Here is a 27,562-nt window from a genome sequence, read left to right as displayed (position 1 = left end):
TCAGATATTTACTTGAAAAGATTCTTCAACAGCAGTTTGATATTGGGTTTCCTCATCTAGCTGAAGATTCTAAAAACAGTAACATTAACATGTCATTAGGGAAAGCACACTTCTCCACTCAATGCTCTGCCCAATACATTACACATGCTGATACATATTACAAATAATTGAAAGAGTTTATGTTACAAACACGTATGGTCCTTTAAAAATGTAAGATGTAAATACCTAAATTTCAATGAAAAATTAAGTGTGGTTGTAATCATTTAGGAATAATTAATAAGCAAAAGAGAGGATCAATATCAGAATGAAATCTGAGTTACAGTGCCTGACAGTTAGTTAAAAGAATAACTCATAATCCTGAGTGATAAATTTTATGTCATCTTTAAACAAGAATGTCAAACATCCAAAGTTAAATTCATTTTAAAGAAAATAAGCATTTAATGAATTAACAGTTGAATAATAGCTTCTTAACCATAAATCGAAGGTAAAGTCTAGAGTTCACTCAATTTTAGTCATATTACCATTCAATTTAAAAAACTCTATTTGCTATCTCTCATGTCCTATATGTTAGCTTTAAAAAAAGGCTTTACCACTTGACAAACTAAATAATTAAATTATTTTTCTGTAGCAAGATAAAACAATCTGACAATTATAGTGGTTCACAAATATATTTTTGGGGCCTCCCTGTTGGCACAAGGGGTTAAGTCTCAGCGCTATCAAGCTATCGCCAGCCACTACAGCATGAGTTCAATCCCCAGCCAGAGAGCTAACCTACATGGTGCAGCAAACCTCTCCTGTCTAGCCAGCTGCTCCCCTCAGCAGTGTATTTTAGTAGATCCACTTGTTCTGTTCCCCACTCTGTATCTGGTGAATCTTCTCACCACCCACACCTCTGGCCTGCACTCCTGTTCTTGTATGCAAAAATAAATAAAATAAATCTTTAGAATATATATATGCATATATTTTTGTTTTTCCAAATATACGGTTCTCACAAAAAGAATTTAAGAATAATCTACACTTTCCTCATAAAACATTGTATGGGAGCACATCTGAATTTTAGATATTTGAATCGCATATGCCTATGCTTACCTACACTGGAAAATAAGTATCAGCCTTTCTTTGTCAGGATTAATCGAATTAGATAAGGTTTTAATGACTGAAGTTGGAAAAAAATGCATTTCACGATTAAATTAAACAAAAGTCATTAATTTTTTTAAAAATTATGATACATTTGGGAGGAAGAAATTAACCTCATTTTATTTTGGGGGTGCATTTTTTATAAATTACCCTTGCTCATCCTGTTAAAGCAGTCAGCTAAGTCCAGAATCTACCATTCAACCTAACACTGTTTGATAATTAAACTCCTTCATTTAAAAAAATAAAATGTCTAACATGCTAAATATGAGAAATCTATTACAGTGGATTTAATAAGTACAGTATACTGTGAGAAACACATATTCCATCTATTGTACCAATTTTACTTCACTAATAGGTACAATTTTCCCATGAATCTAGACAGTTTCCATATAAATAATCATTTTGCTAATATGTTAAGCCTGTTTTTTCTTGATTAATTATCTCTCTAGTACAGGTGGACAGTAAATTCAACTGTTACTACTTCTACAAGTCAAAATTTTTCTGTATTATAAAAGCAATAGAATCTTCTCTATATTCATCCAGTATCACACAGCAGCTAGCCTTAAAATCAAGTCTAGGTTGAAGAGATTAATTTATTAAATATTTAAACAATACTTTCTTAATCCTGAAATATTCACTTACCACAAATTCTCCATAATCAAACTGATGTCTTTGATTTAGATGACTAACGAAATTTCTAGTAATCTGGCTAGGATCTCCCCAAGGAAGAGATACACAAATAGGACACGTCTATAGAAACAAAATGTTTAAAAAAATAATAATGAAAATAACCAAACATTGCAATTATTGAAGGTATTAAAACGATACAGGCTTATGTTACCATAAACATCTACACAAAAAGAATTTTTTTAATATTTTATTTTATATATTTTTTACATCATTTTTCATTTTTACACAATGTATGCTTTTTCATCTTGGTTATAGTCCCCATACAATTCCCACCCCCCTTATTTTGACCGTAATGCCTCCTACCCCTCTCCCTCCCCGTAGTGTGTCTCTGGCTTATAGTTGCATGTTGATATAAAAAACCAAATTCCATGATTAGATAGATCATTTCCCAGCCAAATTACCTTAAATTATACTAATCTAACACAACACAATGAAGAGATCTTACATATTTTATTACGTAAAATAAACAAACACTATATACAGTTCAACATAAACACTATATACAGTCTTTATTAACACCATTTCTATTAAGTTATTAACCAATGATAGTTATCATTGATCAGTGTGTAAAAATCTCACTTGAACCACACAAGAACCATGATATAATTATTAGCTTAATTTCATCTATAAGTAAAATGAAATGAAAGTATAATAAAGGTTTTAAATTTTCTCCTTAAAATATATCTTTAAAAGTTAAAGGATGACATGATTACGAAATAAAAAGGAATTCTAGTAACTGAACTCTAGACAAAGTTTATGGTATGTGTTGAACATAAAACTGTAGGGTAAAGAAAATATCAGGCTTTTCTGCCCTTCCGCCATCAGGATAGATGATGGATCCTTGTCCTGAATGCATGCCTGATGGCGGGCACCTGGAATAGGGTGTGGGCCTAGGTAGATGGGATTCACCTGCGCTAAGACTGTGCTTTTAAGGGAGGCGTCACGGGGACGCCAGGAGCAGTAGAAGCAGTAGCAGCAACAGTAGAAGCAGCAGTAGAAGCCGAGAAGCAGCAGAACGAACGCTAGAGAGCCCAGATAGAATGAAGACTTGCTGGGGGCTGGGAGGCCTGCCAGCCCCCCAGCCAGCACCCCTGCCTGCCATATGCCTGGTGAACCCCAATAAAAGACCTGCAAAAAAGCCACTGAGGACTCTGACTCCTCCTTTACCCGGTCTGATGGGATCAGAAAACCTGTACTGTGCCCAGTCCGGCCTTTACAAATACAGAAAACAAAAATCTGCTAATTTAATATTAAACAAATAAAATCTCTTAAATATTGGGATTTCTCCAGGACACGTGTTTGGCAGTGTAATTTAACAGGAAATGACCCTCTCCTAGTAAAAGTAGGTGGTATGTCTTTCCTTAGCGTTATGTAAGAGTTTATGGTCATGCTCAACAGACTAAAAAACATTATTTTATAATTTTTTTCTAGTATTCCTACTAAACCTGCTTAGAAATAGCTACAATCCTTACATATAGTATTTTCCTTCTATTCCTATTTCTGAAAAAATATTTCTATATAAAAATGGACAGCTAAAGGGGAAGTATCTCTTCTAGCTCAGTTTTTCCTGTTTCATTCACAGCTGAAATCACTTACCTGTGAAACTCATGATCCAAATGAGGAATTATAGGATCATTAACACAATATTGGAATCCAGCACTCGGCTCTATCTCCCTCATGCATCTAAAAATCTTACCACTTTCTTATACACCCTAAAAATATATATATGCATCAAATAGAGTGTACGGTTCTTTTATTTCCTTGTTTTATCCATTTGTAAAATGGATTTGGCAAGGACACAATTAAAAACACCTACTGATTTTATATAACAATTAAACCGCAATAAAAAACTTAAAAAGAATACATACGAGTTTATTCTTACAGGTGCTGCTTTCACTTGAGCAGAATCACTTGATCAAATTCCAAAAACCTGAGAGGTCCCAATAGAATGATTCTGCCACTCTTCAGTAAAGAGTCCTTAGTTCATTTTTCATTACTTCACTCTTCACTAGGCTGTTTTCCTTTACCCTCACATCTCCCTTTTTCAAAATGAGTTAATAGATTTTAAATATCTCATTTTGTATCACAGTTATCAGTCTCCTGTTGACAAAAATCTATCTTATAATAATGCCAGATCCAAATTTAAATAAACATGTTCCCTTGTAGGGAAGTAAAATAAATCGAACCCATAAGCAGAAGATCATCTGAAACATATGTACTTACCACAGGAACTATCTGAAATAGATGATTACTGTTACAATGATCCAGTAAACGCTGCCTGGTAAAATTTGATTCTTGACACAAGGGACACTTAAAGGTGGGATGTCCAGAAGAACTATAAAACAATTTTAAATAAAGTACACATAATCCATAATTATCACACAAATATGACGTGTTCCTATTTTTCAACCAGTTACCTTTAGTGTCTCAGTAAATTTTTTCACTGTGCCTTCTAGGCCAAAATAAAACTAAATGCAAATCTGTTTTTTATTCATTAAGCAGTTAGGTCCAAACAATTTAAATCAGTTATTTGTGTGAAGCCAACAGAGGTCACTGTTTAGCTCTTAAATTTTTAACTATCCTGTGGGTCCCAGTTTAGAAACCCAATCTAGGAACTAAAAACTTAAAAAACATCCATATCCATCAACATCTTATCTTTAATCAGTCACTAGGAATCAAACATACAAAATTCATAGCTAAAGTGAAAAACAAAAGAATAGATTGTCAGAATGATTAACATTTCAAAATGTTTTGAGGATCATGCATTCCTGGGTTTTAGTATTTCTAAATTTCAGCAATGGACAGATGAATATTGGTATCTCTACCTGAATTATGCATGGAAGAAACCTGACCACAGTGAAAGAGGATAGCTATAAATTCTGCTAATTTCATGTGATCAATACAAGTAGCAAATGCATCATTTATTTCTAAACTGCTAAGTTCTAGCATGATTTAAATGAATTTTTAAAATTTAATTTAAAAATGTTATTATAAAGTGAGATATTATTTACTAAAATAGCAAATTTGTCAAAAGTTTACCTTGTATTCTCTTGGTAAGCTTCTGTATTATCAGATGTGGATGTTTCACTCCTATTACTTAAGAAGCAGAGGGGGGGAAAGTTAATACACCTGAAGTAATAAAGTATATTCCAGATTCATTAACTTGAATGCTAGTGAATACTCTGAATTTGTTTTATAAGTGTAAATTTCAAATAGTTCTGAACTATTAAATAACTATGGCATTAATTACTTTCCAAATAAAATTCTGATGACTGTTTAATAGGTCTTTATTCACATCTTCTAATATTAACTTACGTGCAATCACAAAAGTATAGGAGATACAGAATTCTGCAGAATAATCTACCTAGACCAGTAAGCTTTTGAATGCTAAGGCAGAATCAAAAATTTATAAATAAATTTTGATTTTGTAACTAGGATTGTGAGCTCCAAAGTGGAGAAATTAGTTGAAACATTCATTATGCTTGTATTTTCCAAAAAGGACCTAGGCTTTCCAACATTTAACATACAGAAAAACTTGACGTCCTCACTCAGTACCCAAGCCAGAGTGTCATGTATCACATGCAGCAGTGGGGAAGAGTGGGCATTCTATACGGGGATTATCACTTAGGTATTATATACAATGCCAATTCTCCCCCAATTTATCTATGGTTTCAATAAATTCAACCTCTATAATGCTGTTAATCAAAATCTCTACAGGAATTTTTGGGAAATTCAAAAATCCGATCCTAAAATTCTTATAGAATAGCAAAGAGTCAAGAATAACAGAGACAATTTTATAAGTAAAACAATGAGGAAACTTGCCTGATACCAAGACTTGCTGTTAAAGCCTTAATAATTAAGATAGCATGGTACTAGAAAAATAAACAAATGAACTGACAAAAAAGAACAGATTTGTAGGGCATTATGAAAAGAGTGGTTTAATAATAATACTGGAAAAATGGTTAATGACATGGGTAAAATTTTCCTACCTCATATTATACATTCAAAATAAATATGAAAAGTACAGCTTTAAAATACCAAGGAATATCTTTAGAACACTGATGTGGAAAAGGATTTCTCAAGCATGATAATAAAAAGCAATATAAGAATGACAATAAATATTACGTTTATAGACACATACATATAAAACATGATATATAATTAATAACAAAAATAGCCAAAGACTGAACAAGGATAGTTGCAATCAGGCAATAAAACAGCAAAAAGACAAGTGGGACCATATCATACTAAAAAGCTTCTGCACAACTAAAGAAACAATCCATAGAGTGAAAGCAACATATGGGAGAAAATATTTACAAACCTCATGTAAAACAAAGGGTTAATATAAGGAACTCCTACAATGCAATAATGAAGAAATAAATAATTCAATACAAAATGGGACTAAAAACTGTTAAGAGACATTTCTCGAAGGTCAACAAACAGCCAAACAATTATATGAAAAGATGCTCAATATCGTTGGGAAATACAAATTGAAACCACAAGATACTCTCTCACACTTGTTATGATAGTTAATACCAAAAAACAAAGACCTTAGTGTTGGTGAGGATGTAGAGATTAGAACCTTTGTACATTTTATGGTTGGAATCAAAAATGGTATATTTTTGCACCATTTAAATAGTAAGGAGGTTACTCAGAAAAATTAAAACTACTCATAGGATGCAGTAATCCCACTTCTGGGTATTTATCTAAAAGCACTGAAATCCAAATCTCAAAGGAATATTAGCACTCTGATATTAACTGCAATATTATCCACAATAGCCAAGATGAGGAAACAATTTTGTGAATGAATAAACAAAGACATGAATGAATTTTAAAATGTGATATATACATACCATGGCATATTATTCAGTCTAGAACAGTATCTGCAAATGTGACAATGAGTGAACCTGACATTATGCTAAATTAAATAAGCTAATCTTCACAGACAACTGCCTGAATTTTCAGATCCTGTCCATTCTACTACCACATCTAGATTATGTCAGAAGTATTAGAGAAAAGCCCTGGAAGAAAAACTTGAATAAACTGCAGTAAGGCATTATGATAGCCTACACTAAAGGTCTTTAAACTATGGCCTATACAGTGTTTTGCATTTAAAACAAGAACGATGTTTACTGTATCAGTGTCTTCTTTCCAGAATCAATGGGAAAAATCATTTCTGTATCATTTCTTTAATATCAGCAATATCTGTCTTCCTTGGTAAGAACTACTTTGTTTACAATATTATAGATACTGTTAATAACATACTGGATGTGGGCCTCCCCTGGTGTGGTTGAACGCAGCGCTGTGAAGCTATTCACAGTCTCTGCAGTGCCAGTTCGATCCCGGCAGGCCAGCGAGAAACCCACATGGCACAGCAGACCTCGCCTGTCTCGCCTACTGCTCCCCTCAGCAGTGTATTTCAGTCAGTCTGCCTGTTCCGTTCCCTGCTCTGTCTCTGGTGAATCCTCTCACCCTCCCACATGTCTGACCTATACCCCTGTTCCTGTATGTATGAGTAAATAAATCTTTAAAAAAAAAAAATACTGGATGTTTTCTTCTTTCTATTGGGTTATTTGGAAACTATGGAATACAGTATATAATATATTGCAATATATTTGGCTACTAACAAATCCTTATTAGGATTCTGCCCTTGCAAATCTTCTCTCCTCCATTTTTCACCATGTCTTCTGTACTAAGACTAATCCTGCATCAATAGGTTCCTTTCTCTGCTCCCCAGATGGGTTCAGTCCATCAGGGGACTTGGAGGGCGAAACAAAAGGTTAGTTAGGATAATTATCCCCTCAACTCCTTCTCAGTAAAACTGCCTTGACTGTCATGTATAGCCCTCTAGAACTATCTTCTTCATAAAGCTTTCTTTCTCCAAGCATTCTGGAACCTACTTCCTCCTCTCCCTGCTTTCAGCAGACCCAGAACATATCACTATCCCTTGTGGTTTTCTATACACTGCTCACACAGTATACCAAATGCCCTACACTAGTAGAAAATAGTTCCTTTTACTCAATTTGCTTCAGACTACCTAATTTGAACATACTATTCCCTCCCAAGATCCTGACTATATACGCTGGTTTCATATCTTAAACTTCCTACCATCTTAAAAAAAATGACTGCCAAAAAAAAAAACCCTAAAAAAACAAAAACAGTCAGACTGGCTAAAAGCCTTCATTTTTCAACCACTAAGTTATACTGCAGGGAGGTCAGGGGGGAAAAAAAGTTACACTGCTCTCAAAGATGGCAAGAATATGGCACAAATAATTCAACATGGTCAAGACATATACTGAAGTAAAATGGTAGCCAAGAAACAAACAAAGCTAAGATGAAAGGCAAGTGTCAGATCAAAAAGGGCTTTCGAATAAGGGATTATGTCTTATAAATTAGGATTTTAGAACATGGGACTCCTTGCAAATCTTGACATTCTCTCTCCAGAAAAAAGCACATGCACAAAGAATTTGTCAGGCTAGGTAATTCACAGAGCCTTTTCTGGTCCACAGAACTCAGGAAGAGAAACAGTACTATGGGGTCATGGAAAGTCACTGAAACAGTACAGGGAGGAAGGTATAAGTTTAGGGAAAGAAATTGCACTTCTAAAATGTTGCTGTGGTAATAGCACATAGGACAGATTAGAGGAGGACCCCAACTAAAAGATGACTATAATAGTTCAAGTGAGAGATGGTGAGTGCTTGAGCTAGGAAAGTGACAAGAAGGATAGAAGTAAAGCACAGATGAGCAATACTATTATTATGAATCAATAGTACTGATAACCAATTGGATCTAAGGGAATAAGAAAGGAGCATATCTCCTGGGGGGGGGGGGACCCAAATGTTGAACAAAACAAGCACCATCCATGCAAGAAAGAATAATTTATTGGGTTAACAGCAAATTGTTGGGTTATTACTATCTAGCAAAAGTGTAATAATAAAAGAAACTCAAGGACGAAGAAATATAAGGCAATTTTTAAAATAACAAGATTACATCCAAATTATATCTAAAGACAGTAAGCAGTCCAAATGAGAATTAAACAAATTTTGCAGATGATGCCATTAGAAACTACTAAAGATCTTTACTAGACCAGTTTCAGGTCCAGCCATTATGGAAAGCTATGTGGAGGTCCCTCAGTCTACTAAAAATGGAGCTACCCTATGACTCGGCAATTCCACTCCTAGGGATCTACCCAAAGGACACAAAAACATTGATTCAAAAAGATCACCTGTACCCCCATGTTTATAGTAGCACTATTTACAATAAGTAAAATCTGGAAACGCAAATGCCCAAAAATAGATGACTGGATCAAGAAGATGTGATATAGATACACACACACACACACACACACACACACACACACACACACACACACTGGAATATTATACAACAGTCAAAAAAGATAAACTCATGCCATTCGCAGCAACGTGGATGGAGCTGGAAGGAATTATGCTCAGTGAAATAAGCCAGAAGAGAGAAGAAAAATATCGGATGTTTTCACTTACAGCGGGAATATAGGGGAACCAAATAAGACATCAGTGTAAAAAACTGACAGTAACAGTACAAAACAAAAAAGCAAAAATAGACAATTATAAATCAGAGACATAATGCAGAGGAGGAGAAGGGAGAGAGATTGGAGCGAGGGAGGGAGGAGCACAGGAGACTGAGGTGATGGTGCATGGGTGCATTGGTGAAGGAAACTCTATGGGAACTACACCTGAGGGGGTGGGAGGAAGCAAATATTGCTTAAAAATGAACAATAATATAAAAAATTAAAAATTAAAAAAAAATTTAAAAATTAAAAACAATAATATAAAAATTAAAAACAATAATATAAAAAAAAGATCTTTACTAGACCAGTTTCAGCTGAGGAGTAACTGCAATATGATTGTATAAGAATGGTAACTATCAGCAACATGTGAAATGAAATGCTACTAAAATAATATCTTGAAAACTCTGCTTAACATATTGTCTCCTAGGAGCCTTTCTATAACAGCATCATTACCGCCTTTTCTTATGTAACTACGTTTGTGCTTGCTATTGAGCTTTTTAAAACTCAGGAATAACTGCATGTGTGATAATAAGAAAAGGAAGGGAATGGGTAAACTAAGAAAGAGAACAGTGATCACCTCTGGGAATATGGGGTTCAAATGGATTGAGATCCACATGCAGATTTTTTTTTTTAAGATTTATTTATTTATTTATGCAAGCACTGGGTACAGTCAGAAGCACGGGAGGGTGAGAGAATTCACCAGAGCCAGAGCGGAGAGCAGAACAGGCAGACTGACGAAGTACACTGCTGAGGGGAGCAGCGGGCGGCAGGAGAGGTCTGCACGCCACGTGGGACCCTCACCCGATGGCCGGGGATTGAACCGGCGCTGCAGAGGCTGCGGGCAACTTCGCAGCCCAGCAATCAAGCACTGTGCCACCAGTGGAGGCCCCCACATGCAGATTTTAGGTGCTGAAAAGTATTCTGGATTTTTTGGTTTTTGACCTGGATTAATGGGTAACTGGTACTTTGTTTTTCACTAGTTTTTAAGCCACATATGCATTTTGGCCATTCTTCTGTGTAAAATAAATTTCATTAAAAAGTTTAAGATACAAAAAAAGGTTTAAGTTTTAAAGGTTTAAAGATAGGGCCTCCCCGGTGGCGCAGCGGTTGAGCGCTGGGTTGCGAAGCTGCCCGCAGCCTCCGCGGCGCCGGTTCGATCCCCGGCTGCTCCCCGGCCACCGGAGGAGGGTCCCGCATGGCGCGCAGACCTCTGCTGCTGCCCGCTGCTCCCCTCAGCAGTGTACTTCGGTCCTTCTGCCTGCTCTGCTCCCTGCTCTGGCTCTGGTGAATTCTCTCACCCTCCCGTGCTTCTGACTATACCCAGTGCATGTATAAACAAAACAAACAAACAAACAAATAAATAAAACATGCCTCTAAAAAAAAATAAAAAAATAAAAAATAACGGTTTAAAGATAGATCTCAGTAAGATACAAATCAAGACAAAACCTAACTTTTTTAAAAAACTGAGATTGATAGAATTTAATACCAATGAGTATCACTTTCATGTCATTTTACTATCAGAATAAACACTATTTTTCAGACATCAAAAACATTAAACCGAAAACCAAACTAGGACTTTCTAGTTTGCAAATATATTATTGAAAAGGATTTTCTCTAGTTTTCAATTTAATTTCAGTTGCAAAAGAAAACAGCCATCAACTCTCAACTCTAAGTAAATGTATATTTTCTTAATGTATATTTAGAAATTTCTTAGAAACATGTATTTTTTAGAAATATTATTTCTAAGAGATAATCTATTATTTGAAATATTATTCAAAAAATATTAGAAATAATTATTTCTAAGAAATAATAATTTAAATAACATAATCTAAAATGTTTCATAGGAAGTTGATTTCCCAGATTCAATCTCACATGTGTCAAGCAAACTTTTGGAGACAAATGCTCTAACTCCAACTGATATATGACAATTTAAAATTTTTATTAATTTGTCAGTTGTTTCTAATTCTATCTAACTTTGGGTTTATACTACTAAATATCAACTGCAAAGATGTATTTTGGGATGCAACTTCAATGGCAAGGGAAAAAAAGCAAAATTAAACAAGTGGGGAGACTTCCTTGGTGGCCAAGGAGTTAAATCTCAGCGCTACCACTCTTGTAGCCTGAGTTCAAGGCCAGGTAGCTGACCCACAAGGCACAGCAGACCCCTCCTGTCTTGCTCCCTGCTCCCCTCAGCAGTGTATTTCAGTCACTCCACCTGTTCTGCTACCCACTCTGTTGCTGGTGAATCCTCTCACCAACCACACCTCTGGCCTACACCCCAGTTTTTGTATGCATAAATAAAAATAAATCTTTTAAAAAATATTAAAAAAATAAACAGGTGGGACTACATCAAATAAAAAGCTTTGTAGACCTCACAAGAAACCATCACAAAAACAAAATAACAACCTGCAGTCTGGGAGAAGATATTGGTAATTTACTTAAAAATACACACACACACAACAAAACAAAAAAACAGCTTACCACAGTTCCATTAACAAATTCCATTTCAACTATAAAAATTCTCTTTTTAAAGAACTCTCCTGCACTGCTGATGGGAATGCAAACTGGTCCAACCACTATGGAAAGCTGTGTGGAGGCTCCTTAGTCTACTAAAAATGGAGCATCCATATGACCAAGCAATTCCACTCCTAGGTATCTACCCAAAGGGCACAAAAACATTGATTCAAAAGAATACCTAGGGCCTCCCCAGTGGCACAGCAGGTCGAGCGCAGCGCTGTGAAGCTGTGCACAGTCTCTGCAGCATGCTTTGATTCCTGGCTGACCAGAGAGATTCCCAGATGGTGAGGCAGACCTCTCCTGTCTCACCCACTGCTCCCCTCAGCAGTGTACTTTGGTCCTTCTGCCTGTTCTGCTCCCTGCTCTGTCTCTGGTGAATTCTCTTACTCTCCCGCGCCTCTGGCCTGTACCCTAGTGCTTTTAAAAATAAATATATCTTTAAAAACAAAAAAAAGAATACCTGTACCCCTATTTTTACTGCAGCACTACTTACAACAAAAGATATGGAAACAACGCAAATGCCCAAAAATAGGTGACTGGATCAAGAAGATATGGTATATATATATACAATGGAATACTACTCAGCAATCAAAAAAAGATAAACTCATATCATTCACAGCAACATGGATGGAGCTGGAAGGGATTATGCTCAGTGAAATAAGCCAGAAAGAAAAAGAAAAATATTGAATGGTTTCACTTATAGGAGGAATGTAGGGGAATGAAATATGGGATCAGGGGGAAAAAAATAATAATAAATTAAAAAACAAAATTAAAATGGAACTATAAATCAGAGACATTCTGCAGGGGAGAGGGCTCAAAACAGGGGAGGGAAGGGCATAAGGGACTATGGTGATGGTACACAGATGAATTGGTGGTGGAAATTTTACAGGGACTGCACCTGAGAGGAGAAAGCAAACACTGTACAAAAATGATGATGATGTAAAATGTATATAAATAAATTAAAAAAATAAAAGGATACCCCTCATCCCCAAATTATCTTTTTACGGTAAATATTGCTTACCTGTTCCCTACTGAATCTTGAGAGATCTGAAAGTTTGGAATGATAGAGGAAACACCATATTCATCTTGATACTTCTTACAAGATTTGTAATGATGTCTCATGCGGTAGAATTTAACCTGTAAGTTATTGATTAAAATGTAATATGACTTAATTTAAAACTCCTATGATTTGAGGTATTGTCAACATGAGAAAAAAAAAATCAAAAATAGGTAACTAAATACATCATTTAAACAAGTTTTTTGGACTTTTTTAGTAAACAGAGCTGAAAAGGTTTAACTTTCTATCCTTTATATGCAGAGACAATGGAGAAAGGTCCATCCACCCACAGACTCAGTAAAAAACATTAGTAATTTTAGCTTGAAATATAGTATTACAGAAAATTAGTAGACAAAAAGTAAAATTATAATTAAGAGGTTACCTCATGTTTTAGGGTATATACCTATTTATTTCACAGCAACCTAGCAAATTTAGAAAACAGTTTTAAAAAAGTAAGTTCCCAGATTAACACTTGGGCATTTTTCAGTTTCACACTGAGGAAGAGAGCCAGAATTTCTGAAGTGTGTTTTGCAACTTCACTCCACTGCCCTGTCAGTTAACAATTTCCTCAAAGAGATGGAAAAGCATATCTGACTTATGTGAGTGCATGAAATAGCAACTGGTTTTGCTCAGGCTTTATTAGTTGTTTGAAAAAAGTGGCAATAATCAATCCATAAATACATAGATAGACTCCAAGTCTAACTTCCCTTCATCATTTCATTCACTCATCAAATAACAGTATAAGGAAAATACAAACTGGAGAATTAATAGCAGTTTTTGCCAATATTTGATTTTCCTACTTTTTCCTTAAAAATTAAGCAAAGTCATCAACCTAATATTTTGTGATTTCTTAGATAAATACATAAATACAATTAAAAAGGGCAACTAGAAAAGTTCCTTGACAACATAAATCCATTTGGTTCATTTCTGTGTATAAAACTGAAATAACAGGGCCTCCCCGGTGGCACAGCGGTTGAGCGCTGGGTTGCGAAGCCCACAGCCTCTGCCGCACAGGTTCGATCCCTGGCTGCTCCCCTTCCCTCTCCTGCCACCCGCTGCTCCCCTCAGCAGTGTGCTTGGTCCTTCTGCCTTTTCTATTCCCTGCTCTGGCTCTGGTGAATTCTCTCACCCTCCTGCGCTTCTGACTGTACCCAGTGCTTGTATAAATCAATAAATAAATCTTTCAAAAAAAAAAACTGAAATAACAATGCTACCATCAGAAAACTTATCTAAGGGTTGAATTTCTAATGGAATTTTAATGAGTTAAATAAGTATCAACTGACTCATTTAATTCATTTAATAATAACTGAGAAATTTCTTTGAGAAAAGTACCATGGTAAAAATTATGACAAATTCAGAAATTGTATCTTTTGGTTTCTGTTCTCAGTAAGTTTACAAACTAGTCAAATTTATAAGTCACAGATTTGTGGGCTATTTTACCCAATTCCCAACCAAAATAATTCCTTTCTCTTCAAAACAGAACCCACCAAGAAAAAGCAAAGAATTTCACTTGACTTTAAGGAACCTGACTTTAAGAACTATGTCACATTTACTCTACCTGTTTTGCACAGCATCTGCAGCTACCAGAAAACTTCCTCATGATATTTTCAAGGTCTAAGGCCCGTTCAGGACATGCTCTTTCTCTTCTAGTCACATTTCCACGACAGAGGGGACAATGTACTCCGCTTTCTCTCATTGCAGTCAGGAAACATTTTCTACAGAAACTAAACCAAACATTTGTGACATATTAACTATAGGAAATGGTACTCTTTTCATTTCTATTATTAAACACAAATGATTATGGTTATATATTCATGCTAAATGAGGTTATTCATATGTATATACATCTCAGAATTGCAAAAACTACATGTATTTTTCAAAGCATAAGACTTAGTTTAGTCACTGGACTAGATAGAAATAATGAAAAAACTACACTCACATTTGCTTTACAACTTTTTAACATAATATTCATATTATGTAACATTATCAGAAGAATATAATACACAAGAATAACTGGATCTTGTCCTGTGTCATTTACTAGCTATGTGACCTTAGGTGACACAATTAACCACAGTGGAACTCCATTTCTTCACCAAATAAAATGAGAGGACAAACCACATCAGGTTTTTTGTCAAACTAATATACTTTAAATGTGAATAGGTCTACCACAGAATAGTGCACAAATTCATTTGGGAAATTCTAGCATAAACAAATCTTAGAAGGTTCCTGTGCTAAGAAAAGCATAATTGTTACCCAAATTTATGTGATCAGGAAACATGAAAATCCACCACAAGAGTGTGCACTAGAGCATTAATTTGAGAACTATTTAAGAACTCTTTGAAATGTAAACATCTATAACCAAACATTCTAAATAGAACCAAACTTACTAAATTATTATTTCTGCTCTCCGAACCCAACCAAATATCAAACTTAATCATTTTGCTTTCAGAAAAACCTGATAAATCATAGCCATCTCTCTTTGCTCTAGAATAATTATATATTTAATCCAATCCCCTATAAATAAACCAATCCTCTCAGCAATAATAAAAAAAGTTGAGAGGGACTAGTTTAATAATGGATCACAGAATCTAAGCTTTCTAACTATGTAGCAGTCAAATACAAAGTCAAATTCCCTGTAAAATAGTTTCCTCGTTCAAATAACAGTATCAATACTTAATAGGGTTGCCTAGAAGATTAAAATAGGTAATAGGCAAAATGTTTATCACAATATTTGTGAAGACAGGAAAGAGCTTGATAAAAAGTAGGTTATATCATTAAGGTAGCCTGAGAAACAATTACCAAATAATACATAAATTTAACATTAAAAATATTCACCATAACCAGGAATCAACAAATGCAAAGTAAACAAGATATCATTCTGTTGTCAAACTAAATACTAGTTTTAAAAATAATAATAACTAGTGTTAGAGGATATATAAGGAAATAAGTGCTCTACATTTCTGGATAACAATTTGTCAACACTTAACAAAATCCTTTAAGAGAGAGTTACAAAAGCTTTAGTGCCGTTTAGAACTTTAATAACTTCAGAAATATAAATGTTACAAAAGCTGTCATTTGTCAGTTTGTTGAAATTAAAAACTGAAAGTTTGTCTTTGTTTTATGAATTCTGAATTAAAAAAAATTATTTAAATTATTTGTCAGTGTTTGCATTCTCTAGTCAGAGGAACTAGAAAAGAAAAGGGAGGAGTCAGACCAAAAAAATAAAACCAAGACTAACTGGAACAATAGTTTAGACCATGATCCAGTCTGCACTAAGGTGGGGAGGAGGGACAGGACATAAGAATCCCTATTTTAAGAGACAAATCCACCCACTGTTTGTGACTGTATGAAATCAACTTCCTATGTTAAAAAAAAAATTCAACAGAATTTTTTGACAATTACTTGTGGGAAAATGAGAATGATAGGTGTTTTTAACCTAGAAGATAAATGCAAGTCTAAAACACCTGCAAAAATCTTAATGCATGATATCCCCTAAGCAACTGGAAATATGATTCTAGACATTAGGGGGAAGCAGGGAATATGGTGAGCATATAAGGTAAGAACACTAAAGAAACAATCTAGAGTAATAGGAACATTTAAAGGAGTTTAGAGAAGAGACAGAGAAAGAAAAAACAAACTAAGTCGTGTTACAGAAACCAAGACTAATAATAAGCTACCAAAAAGAATAACTACAGAGACCATGGTAAAACTATCATGAATTTATGAAGCTAAACCTTCCTTAAAAAAGGAATTAAAAATTGTAATAAAAGTTCATATTAGCAAAATTTATCACAAGGAGATAACCATGCAAAAAAATGAAGGTTGGTTGAATGAAGGAGTAAAGCAAAATATTAACAATTAGCAAGCAAATTAGTTAATGTGCTGGGTAATTTAATAACTACAAATAATTATATATAAACATAGACCATCAAAGATTTTTTAAAACTAAATGCACAAAAACTTTAAAGGAAGGAGATAAACTAGAGCAAAGTATCAAAATAATTACCTTTTCAATAATTAAAACAGTAAAAATGTGATAACACAACATACCCACTAGAATGTTTAAAGTAAAAGAGGTGGAAAATATCAAATGTTGGAGAAGATGTGAACCAATCTAAACCTGCGTGTGATGCTATGGCAATGTAAACTGACAGTCATTTGAAAAACGAATACGATCACTTGGACACTGTTTGGGTTATCTTCTATAGCCCAATAATTCTGCTCTAAAGTGTATACCTGACAGAACTGCATATAAGATCAGAAGAGATTTCCTAGAATTCTAAGCCACATTATTTATAATGAAAAGCTAAAAACTATACAAATGCCTACCAAAAAAAGAATGAATAAACAAACTGTGGCATATTCACAAAATGAAAACTACAGTATACCTGTTTCGAGGATGAAAAGCTACAGCTTCATCCAACAGTTATGAATGAACAAAATTTGAGCTAAAGAAGTTAAAACCAAGAGTACAAATTGCATGACTCTACTTGTATAAAACACAAAAAGCAGGTAAAACTATATTAACAAAATATATATTGTTAAAAAGTAAGAATAGTAAGAATAGTACTATAAGAAACGGGATACATTCCTTGGAGAAGGGAGAATTCAAGGAGTTTCTAGGGTACTGGGAAAGCTGTTGCTCTATGTGGGTGCTCTGAGAATACATGGTTGTGTGCTCACTTTGGGGGAAAAAAATCATTGTATTGGACACTTATAGGCATCTTTCTGTTAAAAACCAAATTATAGTAAAACCAAGGGTAATTATATTATGATTATATTAAAAGTAGCCAAATTAATGTTATCTTCTAACCAGGCTTAAAATAAAACAAAAATTGCTAAAATTAAAAAAAAAAGAAGAAGAAGAATTGCTAGGGAAAAAGGGAAAAGCAAATGTCATAAGAGCCCTAGCTCAAGAGGCCCCAAAACTGGGCAATAAAAGACAGAGAAAAAAGGAAAAAAGACAGAGTAAGCATAATTTCCAGAGCTTAAAAATGCGTCTACAAAATGCAGATCATAAATGTAGCTAGAACATACTGAGTATTAAAATTATAAATTAGTATATAAAAAATCTAATATGGAAAAATGTGCATAGCCTTGCTAGCAACTAATGAAATAGATTTTAATGTAACTTAGAGATACTATTTTGAATTAGCAAAACAAAACAGTTTGGCGAAGATGATGGAATACAGATACACATTAAATAGCACTAATAGGGCCTCCCCTGGTGGCGCAGCGGTTGAGCACTGAGCTGCCCACAGCCTCTGCAGTGCCGGTTCAACGCCCAGCCACCGGCGAGGGTCCCACATGGCACGCAGACCTCTCCTGCCGCCCGCTGTTCCCCTCAGCAGTGTATTTCAGTACATCTGCCTGCTCCACTCTACCCTCTGGCTCTGGTGAATTCTCTCACCCTTCCGCACTTCTGACTGTACCCAGTGCTTGTATAAATAAATAAATCTTTAAAAAAAATAGATAGCACTAATAGCTTTTTTTGATTAGTCTGAAAAAAACATGGTATTTATTGATTTCATGTACTCAAAATTTAATATAAGATTCCAGAAACTTTATAGTATCTTGAATTTTTACAAATTATTGTTTAAGAGTTCCCTGATCTTACAGATGAGGGAACTGAAAATAAAATAGTATAAAGTTAAGAAATCTCTAAAAGCCTTAAGGCTAAGAGATGCCGCTTCATTAAAATACAAGGCCTTATATGTTCCCTTCTACCTCAGGGTCTTTGCCCATAAAGTTTCTTCTCCCCAGTTTATTCTAGACACAAAACCAGCTCTCCACAAATTAACATCTACACATCACTTAGATTTTGGCAACACTAACACTTAAAAAAGGGCCTTTGACTATCTTCTACCCACCTATTCAACCACCTTTATACTCTTTCTCAGAACCCGAGTTTATAAATCCATGCTTTTCTGAGTGTTTATTTGAATTTAAATCTGTCTCAGCATCACCAACCCTAACAGGTTCATCACTGTGTTACCGGGTTGGACACCTAGTAGGCAGTCAGTATTTGTTAAAGCAATGTATGTCATATTACTTTAATCTAATCCAAGGACTATAAATCTTTTAACCCAAAAATATAATCCATAGTCCTTAAAAATCAAAGCCATGATTAACTTACATGTATGGAACACTTTGCTAGAGTTGTAATCATCCCTATGCGACATGTATTACAAATTCCCTTTGATTCAGTGATTCCACTTGTGAGAGAGGAAAATCTCTCACATGTGAAATGGTATTTATAAAAATTTAATCATTGTGGGATTATTTGTAACAGCAAAAGATTAGAAACAATGTAAATATTTATCAATGAGATTGGATAAATAAAAAATGATACATTAAACAATGGAATACTAGAACACAAGACAATGTCCTATGAGGTCAGGGAGTTTCATATTTTATTGAACACTATACTGTAACTGTAACAGGGTGGTCCCCAGGAAAAGGGGAGTTTCCAGGTTCCCTGCCACACCCAAATGGAGGGTGGAGCTGAGCAGGAAGAGAAGAAGCTGCAGAGGAGACTGAGGAAGGAAGTAGGATGGAGCCAGAAGGAGCCCTGGGGGAGGCACGTGGAGCCTAGAGACACGTGAAGAAACTGCGCTTGTCTTTTGGTCATGGACTTGGGGAGGTGACAATGGCAGCTTTTATCTTGATTTTGATTTTGCTCTTTTCCTTCCGGGCTTGTCTGGTTGTTTCTAACCCTTTTCTGTGGGTCCCCACTGGAAGATGCCTTAGACTTGTGGCAGGGTTTGGGGCCTTGCTCTGGGCCAATCCCATTTGGATGGAGTTTTACCCACGTGCTTGATTTTGGGTGCTTGATTTAGAAACTAGATTCTTTGCCATTCCTGTATTGTTTCCTAGTTGTATTAAAGTTCCTTCCCATTAAAGTCTCATGTTTTGTGTTAATGCAGCGGATGGCAGAACCCATTTAGAATAGGCAGGTTTGCCCGGTTTGGGCTGCCCCTCTCCCTGTCCTGTAACATAACTGCTAGTATCTACAGTAGCATTGAAACAAAAGACATTCACTCATTGAATGAATAAAAGCTATACACACCCCCACCCCAAAAATGTCCTTTATGTATCTAAAGATAACACAAAAATAGTGAAGCACAAAAGAATACATATAGTGTGTCATTCTTTGGGTGGAAAACATGAACAGTATTTATGAACTTGTTTATAAACATCTCTGGAAAGAAATATAAGGCAATATTATTATGGAGACAATATTATTCCCTTTTGTTTCTTTGAAATTATGAAATACAATATTCTTTATTCACAATAATTTCCTTGATATATGGAGAAACTTGAAACAGATTTCTACTTAGAGCAATAATTTAACATATTTCATGTCAGATTTTGTAACTACTAGGATAACAATGTTGTATTTTAAAGGGTTGTGAAACATGTAAAATACATACAGAAGGTGATAAAGATGATGATGACAAACACTACCACCTCATCTGATCCTTGCAAAAACCCTTTGAAACAGGTATGTCTCTATCCCCTGCTTTATGAACAAGAAAATGAGCTTTTGAAAGGAGTTAAATGAGTCTACCAAGAGACAGCTCTGGTCTCCCAAATTAGATTTTGGCAACACTAACATTCACTCAGTCACTCATTCCTTTACTCAATACTGAATGCACAGAGCAGTGAAAGGCTAAGTTAAAGGCAAAGCAGGATTGGTGTCTCAAAGAGCTTACAGTCTAACCAGTGAGAATAAAATTAATTAAATCATTTGATTCCAAAAATGTTATGATAATGATTCATTATAAAAGGTACAAAGGAAAATTAGTCAAGTCTTTTTTATCTCTGATTCTACTGTTCCTTCCTCTGTACCACCAAGTACACTTTCAGATATAAAACTCATTCCTCAATGTCCTTTGGCTTGACTATTTGAATTTGCTAGATAAACCTTATTTCAAAACAAAGCAGAAGGGAATGAAAAAGGAATTAAGATTATTAAAACTATTTTCACGTATCATAGGAGCCATACACCTTTGGGAATAGTGCATTACTTTGACACAACTTAAAAGGTTATCTTAACTTTCTCTCAACTTAAAACCAGCAAACGCCAGATGAGCTTCTGTTCTTATCCAGTATAAGGTTGATCAACAAACATTGGGAAAGAAAAACAACTTTCCCAGTATTATGCTTTTGATATTTTTGAAAGATTGTATTTATTTATACTTACAAGAACTGGGGTGTAGGCCAAAGGTGCAGAAGGTAAGAGGATTCACCAGAGACAGAGTGTGGGACAGAGCAGGCCGACTGACTGAAATACACTGCTGAGGGAAGCAGCAGGTAGACAGGAGAGATTATGTGGGTCAGCTTCCTGGCCTGGGATTGAACTCCTGCTGCAGTTGCTGAAGATATCTTTATAGGGCTGAGAATTTAACCCCTGTGCCACCATGGAGGCCCTTGATTATAACATTAAAAACCTAGCATTGGGGCCTCCCCTGGTGGCACAGTGGTTGAGCACTGGGCTGTGAAGCTGCCCGCAGCCTCTGCAGCACCGGTTCAATCCCCAGCCCCTGGCGAGGGTCCCACAAGGCACGCAGACCTCTCCTGCCCGCTGCTCCCCTCAGCAGTGTATTTCATCAGTCTGCCTATTCTGTTTCCAGCTCTGGCTCTGGTGAATTCTCTCACCCTCCCACACTTCTGACTGTACCCAGTGCTTGTATAAATAAATAAATAAATAAATAGATAAATAAATCTTTTTTATTTTTATTTTTTTAATAGAGGCATGCTTTATTTATTTGTTTGCTGGTTTGCTTGTTTGTTTTGTTTATACATGCACTGGGTACAGTCAGAAGCGCGGGAGGGTGAGAGAATTCACCAGAGCCAGAGCGGGGAGCATAGCAGGCAGAAGGACCGAAGTACACTGCTGAGGGGAGCAGCGGGCGGCAGGAGAGGTCTGCGCGCCATGTGGGACCCTCCTCCGGTGGCCGGAGAGCAGCCGGGGATCGAACCGGCGCCGCAGAGGCCGCGGAGCAGCTTCGCAACCCAGCGCTCAACCGCTGCGCCACCGGGGAGGCCCAATAAATCTTTTTTAAAAATAAATAAAGAAAGAAAAGCCTAACATTATTTTTTTTCCTAATCTATAACCAAAATCACATCAGAATTTTTTTTTTTTAATCAGACATTTTAGGTTAGTCTTGGGACTTAAAATTAATATTGTTATATAAACAAATAGCACAGTTCATTTAAAAATAATGTCATTTTATAAATAACTAAATGTTGAGAGAATTTGGATAAAGTTTTTAAATCTTAAGAAAAAAGATGCCTGCCTTTCAAAATTACAACAAAGCTGTAGGAAAGAAACTTTGAAAGTACATATTTAGAACACAATTGCTCAAACAGCAAAATACCAATAAAGCTGTTCGATTATAAGAAATAAAAACTCAAAGGCAGATCAATAGAGAAGCATACAAATTCATGCTAATGTGAAGTGGAAACTGATTTATGTTAGTTCATCTTAAAAGATGCCTACTTACAGAGATGCCTAAAATCAGAGATGAGATACCAGTTTTTCAGGGTTTAGCAAGGCATTAACTTGTCATTATATGTAATTTTTATAGTGATGGGAGTTTACCTTAACAGTTATTTCCTTGACCATTCCAAACAGGGAAGAAAGGAGGTTTGGTAAAAAGGGAAACTGTAAGAGATAAATATTTTACCACTATACCAATCTGTACCTTCTTCTGAACTTTACTTTGAGGACATTCTCAACTTTAGTATTCTTAATTAAGCTTTACATGCTTTTGAAAATATTTCATCTGCCACTCTACGGTATCTGATATTGCTGATTACTCTTTCCTAAATATCTCGGTTTTCACTATCATAATCTATCCTAATTTTCTTCCTATCCTGACCATTCCTACTCAGGCTGCACTTATCTTCACTCTATATTTTCATAGGTACTCTCCAGAACTTTATTCTTTCTAGGTGCTCAGCTCTTTTAATTTGTATATTTCCCTCTGCAATTACAGCCATCCATAGGTTCAGCTCTCTGTAATCCAGATCTATGTATATAACCTTGACTATGTGGCACAGTCATCAAATCTCATACAATCGCCTTAAAAAGTCAAGAAATCTCTCTCCATTCTATCATTACCTTAATTCAGGTTCATACCATTTCCTTCTGACACAGCAATTGCCTCTTCTCTAGTCTCCTCACCACCACCAAGCTCCGACTCCATTAACAATGTAAACTTTCTGAAACTGAAATGTGACCAGGCAGTTCCCCTGTCAAGTATTATTATATAGGTCTCCAAGGCTTTCAAAAGGAGTTAAATTGGCTTACACAGAAGTTCCTGCCAGAATCTCTAAGCTCCTTCTCTGCCACACACATTCTGATTCCAGCCAAACTTTGTGGTCCAGATACAGTCATCATCTATATCCTTCCTTGATTCAGCATATTATAAGCCTAAATCAGGATATTCCCCAACATATCAATTATGACAAAAGGTATTACTTCTTTAGGAAATCTCCCCTATGATAAGCTGGTCTAGTATTGTAACAGTTTGTGTGGGCTCTCAATGACCACACAAATTATCTATGAATATCTCTTCCCAATCAATCAACTTACATACAAGCTTTTTCTCCATTACACTATGTAATAGTCTCCATTACACAGAGAAAGAGCACTTTGTAGTCCCTGTACCTGACACAGAAAAAGCATTCAACAATTTGTTGTTCAAAGAAATGAACGAGGATTAAACAAAAATTTATATTTTGGTGAAGTTGTTCTAATAATAGTGAATTTCCTCTTCTGACCAGAATAGGCAAATCCTTTGCTGTCTTGAAGAGAATAAAAATTTTATTTTTAAACAGACCCACAGTGATTATCTCTCACTATGCATGAATCAAAAACTGATTTTAAAGATTTATTTTATTTATGCATACAAGAACTGGAGTACAGGCCAGAGGTGTGGGGGGTGAGAAGATTCACCAGAGACAGGGTGTAGGGGGTGAGAGGATTCACCAGAGACAGGGTGGGGAACAGAACAAGCAGAATGACTGAAATACACTGCTGAGGGGAGCAGGGAGTGAGGCAGGAGAGGTCTGCTGCGAGATGTGGGTAGCTCCCCGGCCAGGGATCGAACTTGTGCTGTAGTGGCTGTGGAGAGCTTCACAAGTTGCATCTTAACCACCTGTGCCACCATGGAGGCCCTCAAAAACTGATTTTGTAATTAAATATAAATTTGTTGAAAAGCACGGGTTTGTCCTTTGTGAGAATAAATGACCCAGTAAACTAGGTTATTTAAAACATTTCCCAATAAACTCCTTCTAGTCAAATCAAGACCTTTTTCCACCACTAACCATCCCCTTTTAAAAAAACTTTCCCCCCCTTCTGCCTTCTTCAATTCATTGTTTAGCCAGAACCTGAGAGCAACCATGCTTATATACCTTGGAGGGGAAGGAGTGGAAAAGCAGAGGAACAAATGGCAGAAGATTGAGGAGAGTGCTAGAACAGTAGTAAGAGTACATTCCTTTGATCATCAACAAAATCTGCTCTATATTTCATTTTTTCCCACATCTAGTCTGGTCACAGTCAAGTCCAATGAACTGATTTGAGAAAGGTCCTCAACAGATTGTCTCCACTCTCTTTTCCATAGCCTTGAGGTCAAGCCAAATACACAGACCAATTTAAAATGTCCCACAAGGTCAGAGGAATGCTTAGGAGAACAGTTCAAGAGCACACTGCCTGGGCTTCCCCGGTGGCGCAGCGGTTGAGCGCTGGGTTGCGAAGCTGCCCGCAGCCTCTGCCACGCCGGTTCGATCCCCGGCTGCTCCCCGGCCACCGGAGGAGGGTCCCGCATGGCGCGCAGACCTGTGCTGCTGCCCGCTGCTCCCCTCAGCAGTGTACTTCGGTCCTTCTGCCTGCTCTGCTCCCTGCGCTGGCTCTGGTGAATTCTCTCACCCTCCCGTGCTTCTGACTGTACCCAGTGCATGTATAAACAAACAAATAAATAAATAAATAAAACATGCCTCTATTAAAAAAAAAAAAAAGAGCACATTGCCTGGAACTTTCAGGGGAGCTAAAATTACAATGAGTTCTATGAGGTCAATGACCCAAAGGGTAATAATTGTAATGATTCTGTCAAAAAAAGACCTATTTCCTCTCACTTTGCACTTCTTTCTTTCTTTCCTCCATCAACACAAGACAAAGTTAGAATACTAACAGATTAAAGGTCTGAAAACAAGACATCACAAAATATTTTTCTAACATTTTGCATGTCACATCAAATAAAGGAATTTCAGACTGCTATTATCTCTCTTAAACAGCAAATATATAACTAGGCTAGTATGAACACCACAGTACAGGAATAAAGCACACATTACAATTAAGTTCACAGATGAGTAAAGAGAGTAGACATAGGGCCTCCCTGGTGGCGCAAGGGGTTAAGCACCGCACTGTGAAGCTATCTGCAGCCTCTGCAGCATGAGTTCCAACCCTGGCCAGCCAGGGAGCTACCCACATGGCGCAGCAGACCTGTCCTGTCTCACCCCCTGATCCCCTCAGCAGTATATTTTCAGTCAATCTGCCTGTTCTGCTCCCCACTCTCTCTCTGGTGAATTCTCTTGTTATAGGACAGGAAGAGGGGTAGCCCAAGCCCCGCAAACCTGTCTATTCTAAATGGGTTCTGCCATCCGCCGCATCAACACAAAACATAGGAGACTTTAATGGGAAGGAACTTTAATAAAACTAGGAAACAATACAGGTAAGGCAAAGAGTCTAGTTTCTAAATGAAGCACCCAAAGTTACCCGTCCCCTCGTGGGTAAAAGTCCATCCAAATGGGATTGGCCCAGAGCAAGGCCCCAAAGCCTGCCACAAGACTAAAGCATCTTCCAGTGGGGACCCACAGAAAAGGGTCACAAACAACCGGACAAGCCCGGAAGGAAAAGAGCAAAATCAACATCAAGATAAAAGCTGCCATTGTCACCTCCCCACGGGTCTCACCCACATCTGTGTCACCCAGTCCACGACCAAAAGACAAGCGCAGTTTCTTCACATGTCTCTAGGCTCCATGCGCCTCCTCCAGGTCTCCTGGCTCCATCCTGCTTCCTTCCTCAGTCTCTTCTTCAGCTTCTCCTCTTCCTGCTCAGCTCCACCCTCCCTTGGGTGGGGCAGGGAACCTCCCCCTTTCCTGGGGATCACCCTGTTACAATCCCCCCTTTTAATTTTTATTCCACCATATCTCGGCCTGCACCCCAGTTCTCGTATGCATAAACCTTTAAAAAAGAGTAGACATCAAATAATTGCAATGAAATTTCTGATTAACCCAAAGTTCAATCCATTCCCTATTCCCTACAAAATATAGAACTTCCTTCTCTGAAAAAAATAAAGACGATAAATAAACATATTTGGAAACTTGCTCAATTCTTTTCAGTTATTTAGAACTTTCAAGCCTGACAATAATTTTATTCAAATAAGGATTTCCAGGCCTTACCTGCCAGAAATTCTTTTTTATAAGCTTGGAATGTAGCCTGGGAATTGGTATGTTTACTTTAAAAGTTCCCCAGGGACTCTGATCAGCAGCCAGGTTTGTGAGAAGTGCTACATACCTTTACAAGAAGAGCTCCTTCCAACAATTTTCATTGACACCCTACCAGTCTACAATATAATCCAATTTCATCCTATAAACACGCCAAGTCAAAGAGCACTATACCTTCTCACCTAATCCTTTTGTGTTCCTCCCACCCAGTTCATTTCTTTTGTAACTGTCTTCCTTTTTTAATCTCCACCCTCCTAGTAACCAAATAATAAGCAGAAGAGTAAAACAAAGGGAAACTATCACTTTAATACCCGGATATCCTGTCAGTTCTGACATAAGAAAACTCATTCTAGACCATTCGAATATGTTCTGAATTTTGAAGGACACAAAAACACCTTCGAGGTGGGCTGTGAAGCTCCGCTGAAAGCTTAAGTTATAAATTGCCCTCAGCTCTGGAAAGGCCGCATCAAGATTCTGAAAGAAGAAGGGAAAACTTTAAAGCAAACCAGGTCAGGGAGTGGGGCGAGCGGACCCTTCCGCCGGTTTTGACACTCGACACCCCAGTCTTCGTGCAGGTTGCTAGGAAACAAAAAGGCTCCACATTCCCTGCAGTTCCTCCCGGGCCTGGAGGAGAGCGGAGGAGTCTCCGGGGTCAGAAGACCTCGCGGGGACAGACTGGTCACCGCCCCCGGCGCGAAACCCGGGGAAAGCCGGGGGCCAGGCGCGCCGGCGGCGGGGCGGGGGGCAGCACGCCGGTTCGGAGCGCGGAAGCCGGGCTGCCCCGGGCTCTGAGCAACCGGAACCGGCCCTCCGCGCCCCGGGGCGCCCCGCAGGCCGCGGCCGGGGGTCCAGGGCCGCACGCCGGGCCTAAACGACCACCCGGCGGCGCGCGGGGAGGGCGCGTCTACTCACACGTGCTGACAGGCCGCGGTCCGCACGGGCGTCTTGAGCACCTCCTGACAGACGGGGCAGTAGAAATCATCTTCGGTGTAGGACGTGGCCGCGGAGAGCTCCTCGGCCATGGCGGGGGATGGGGGATCAAGGCGCTGGCGGCGCTGGCGGCAGCGGCCGAGGTGGCGGTGGCGGCCCGGGGCCCG

At 37.3% G+C, this 27,562-nt stretch overlaps 1 protein-coding gene across 2 annotated transcripts; it reads right to left on the bottom strand.

Moving 5' to 3' along the window:
• Positions 1 to 27,562, bottom strand: RNF138 (ring finger protein 138; the record flags this gene model as incomplete). Of its 2 annotated transcripts, XM_084252312.1 has the most annotated exons (7): positions 1 to 69; positions 1,780 to 1,887; positions 4,051 to 4,162; positions 4,867 to 4,923; positions 12,915 to 13,030; positions 14,509 to 14,674; positions 27,378 to 27,562. In XM_084252312.1, 7 exons carry the CDS (start codon positions 27,485 to 27,487, stop codon positions 1 to 3), a joined length of 738 nt encoding a protein of 245 aa, XP_084108438.1. The 2 variants fall into 2 exon arrangements, with proteins under 2 accessions (XP_084108438.1, XP_084108437.1); XM_084252311.1 differs by lacking the exons at positions 12,915 to 13,030; positions 14,509 to 14,674 and having other exon boundaries at positions 27,378 to 27,487.

This window comes from Talpa europaea (genome assembly GCF_964194135.1).
Source record: "Talpa europaea genome assembly, chromosome: 13".
Taxonomy (NCBI): Eukaryota; Metazoa; Chordata; class Mammalia; order Eulipotyphla; family Talpidae; genus Talpa; species Talpa europaea.
The sequence above is the reverse complement of the archived record's forward strand: the minus strand, read 5'-3'. Positions and strand labels throughout refer to the sequence as shown.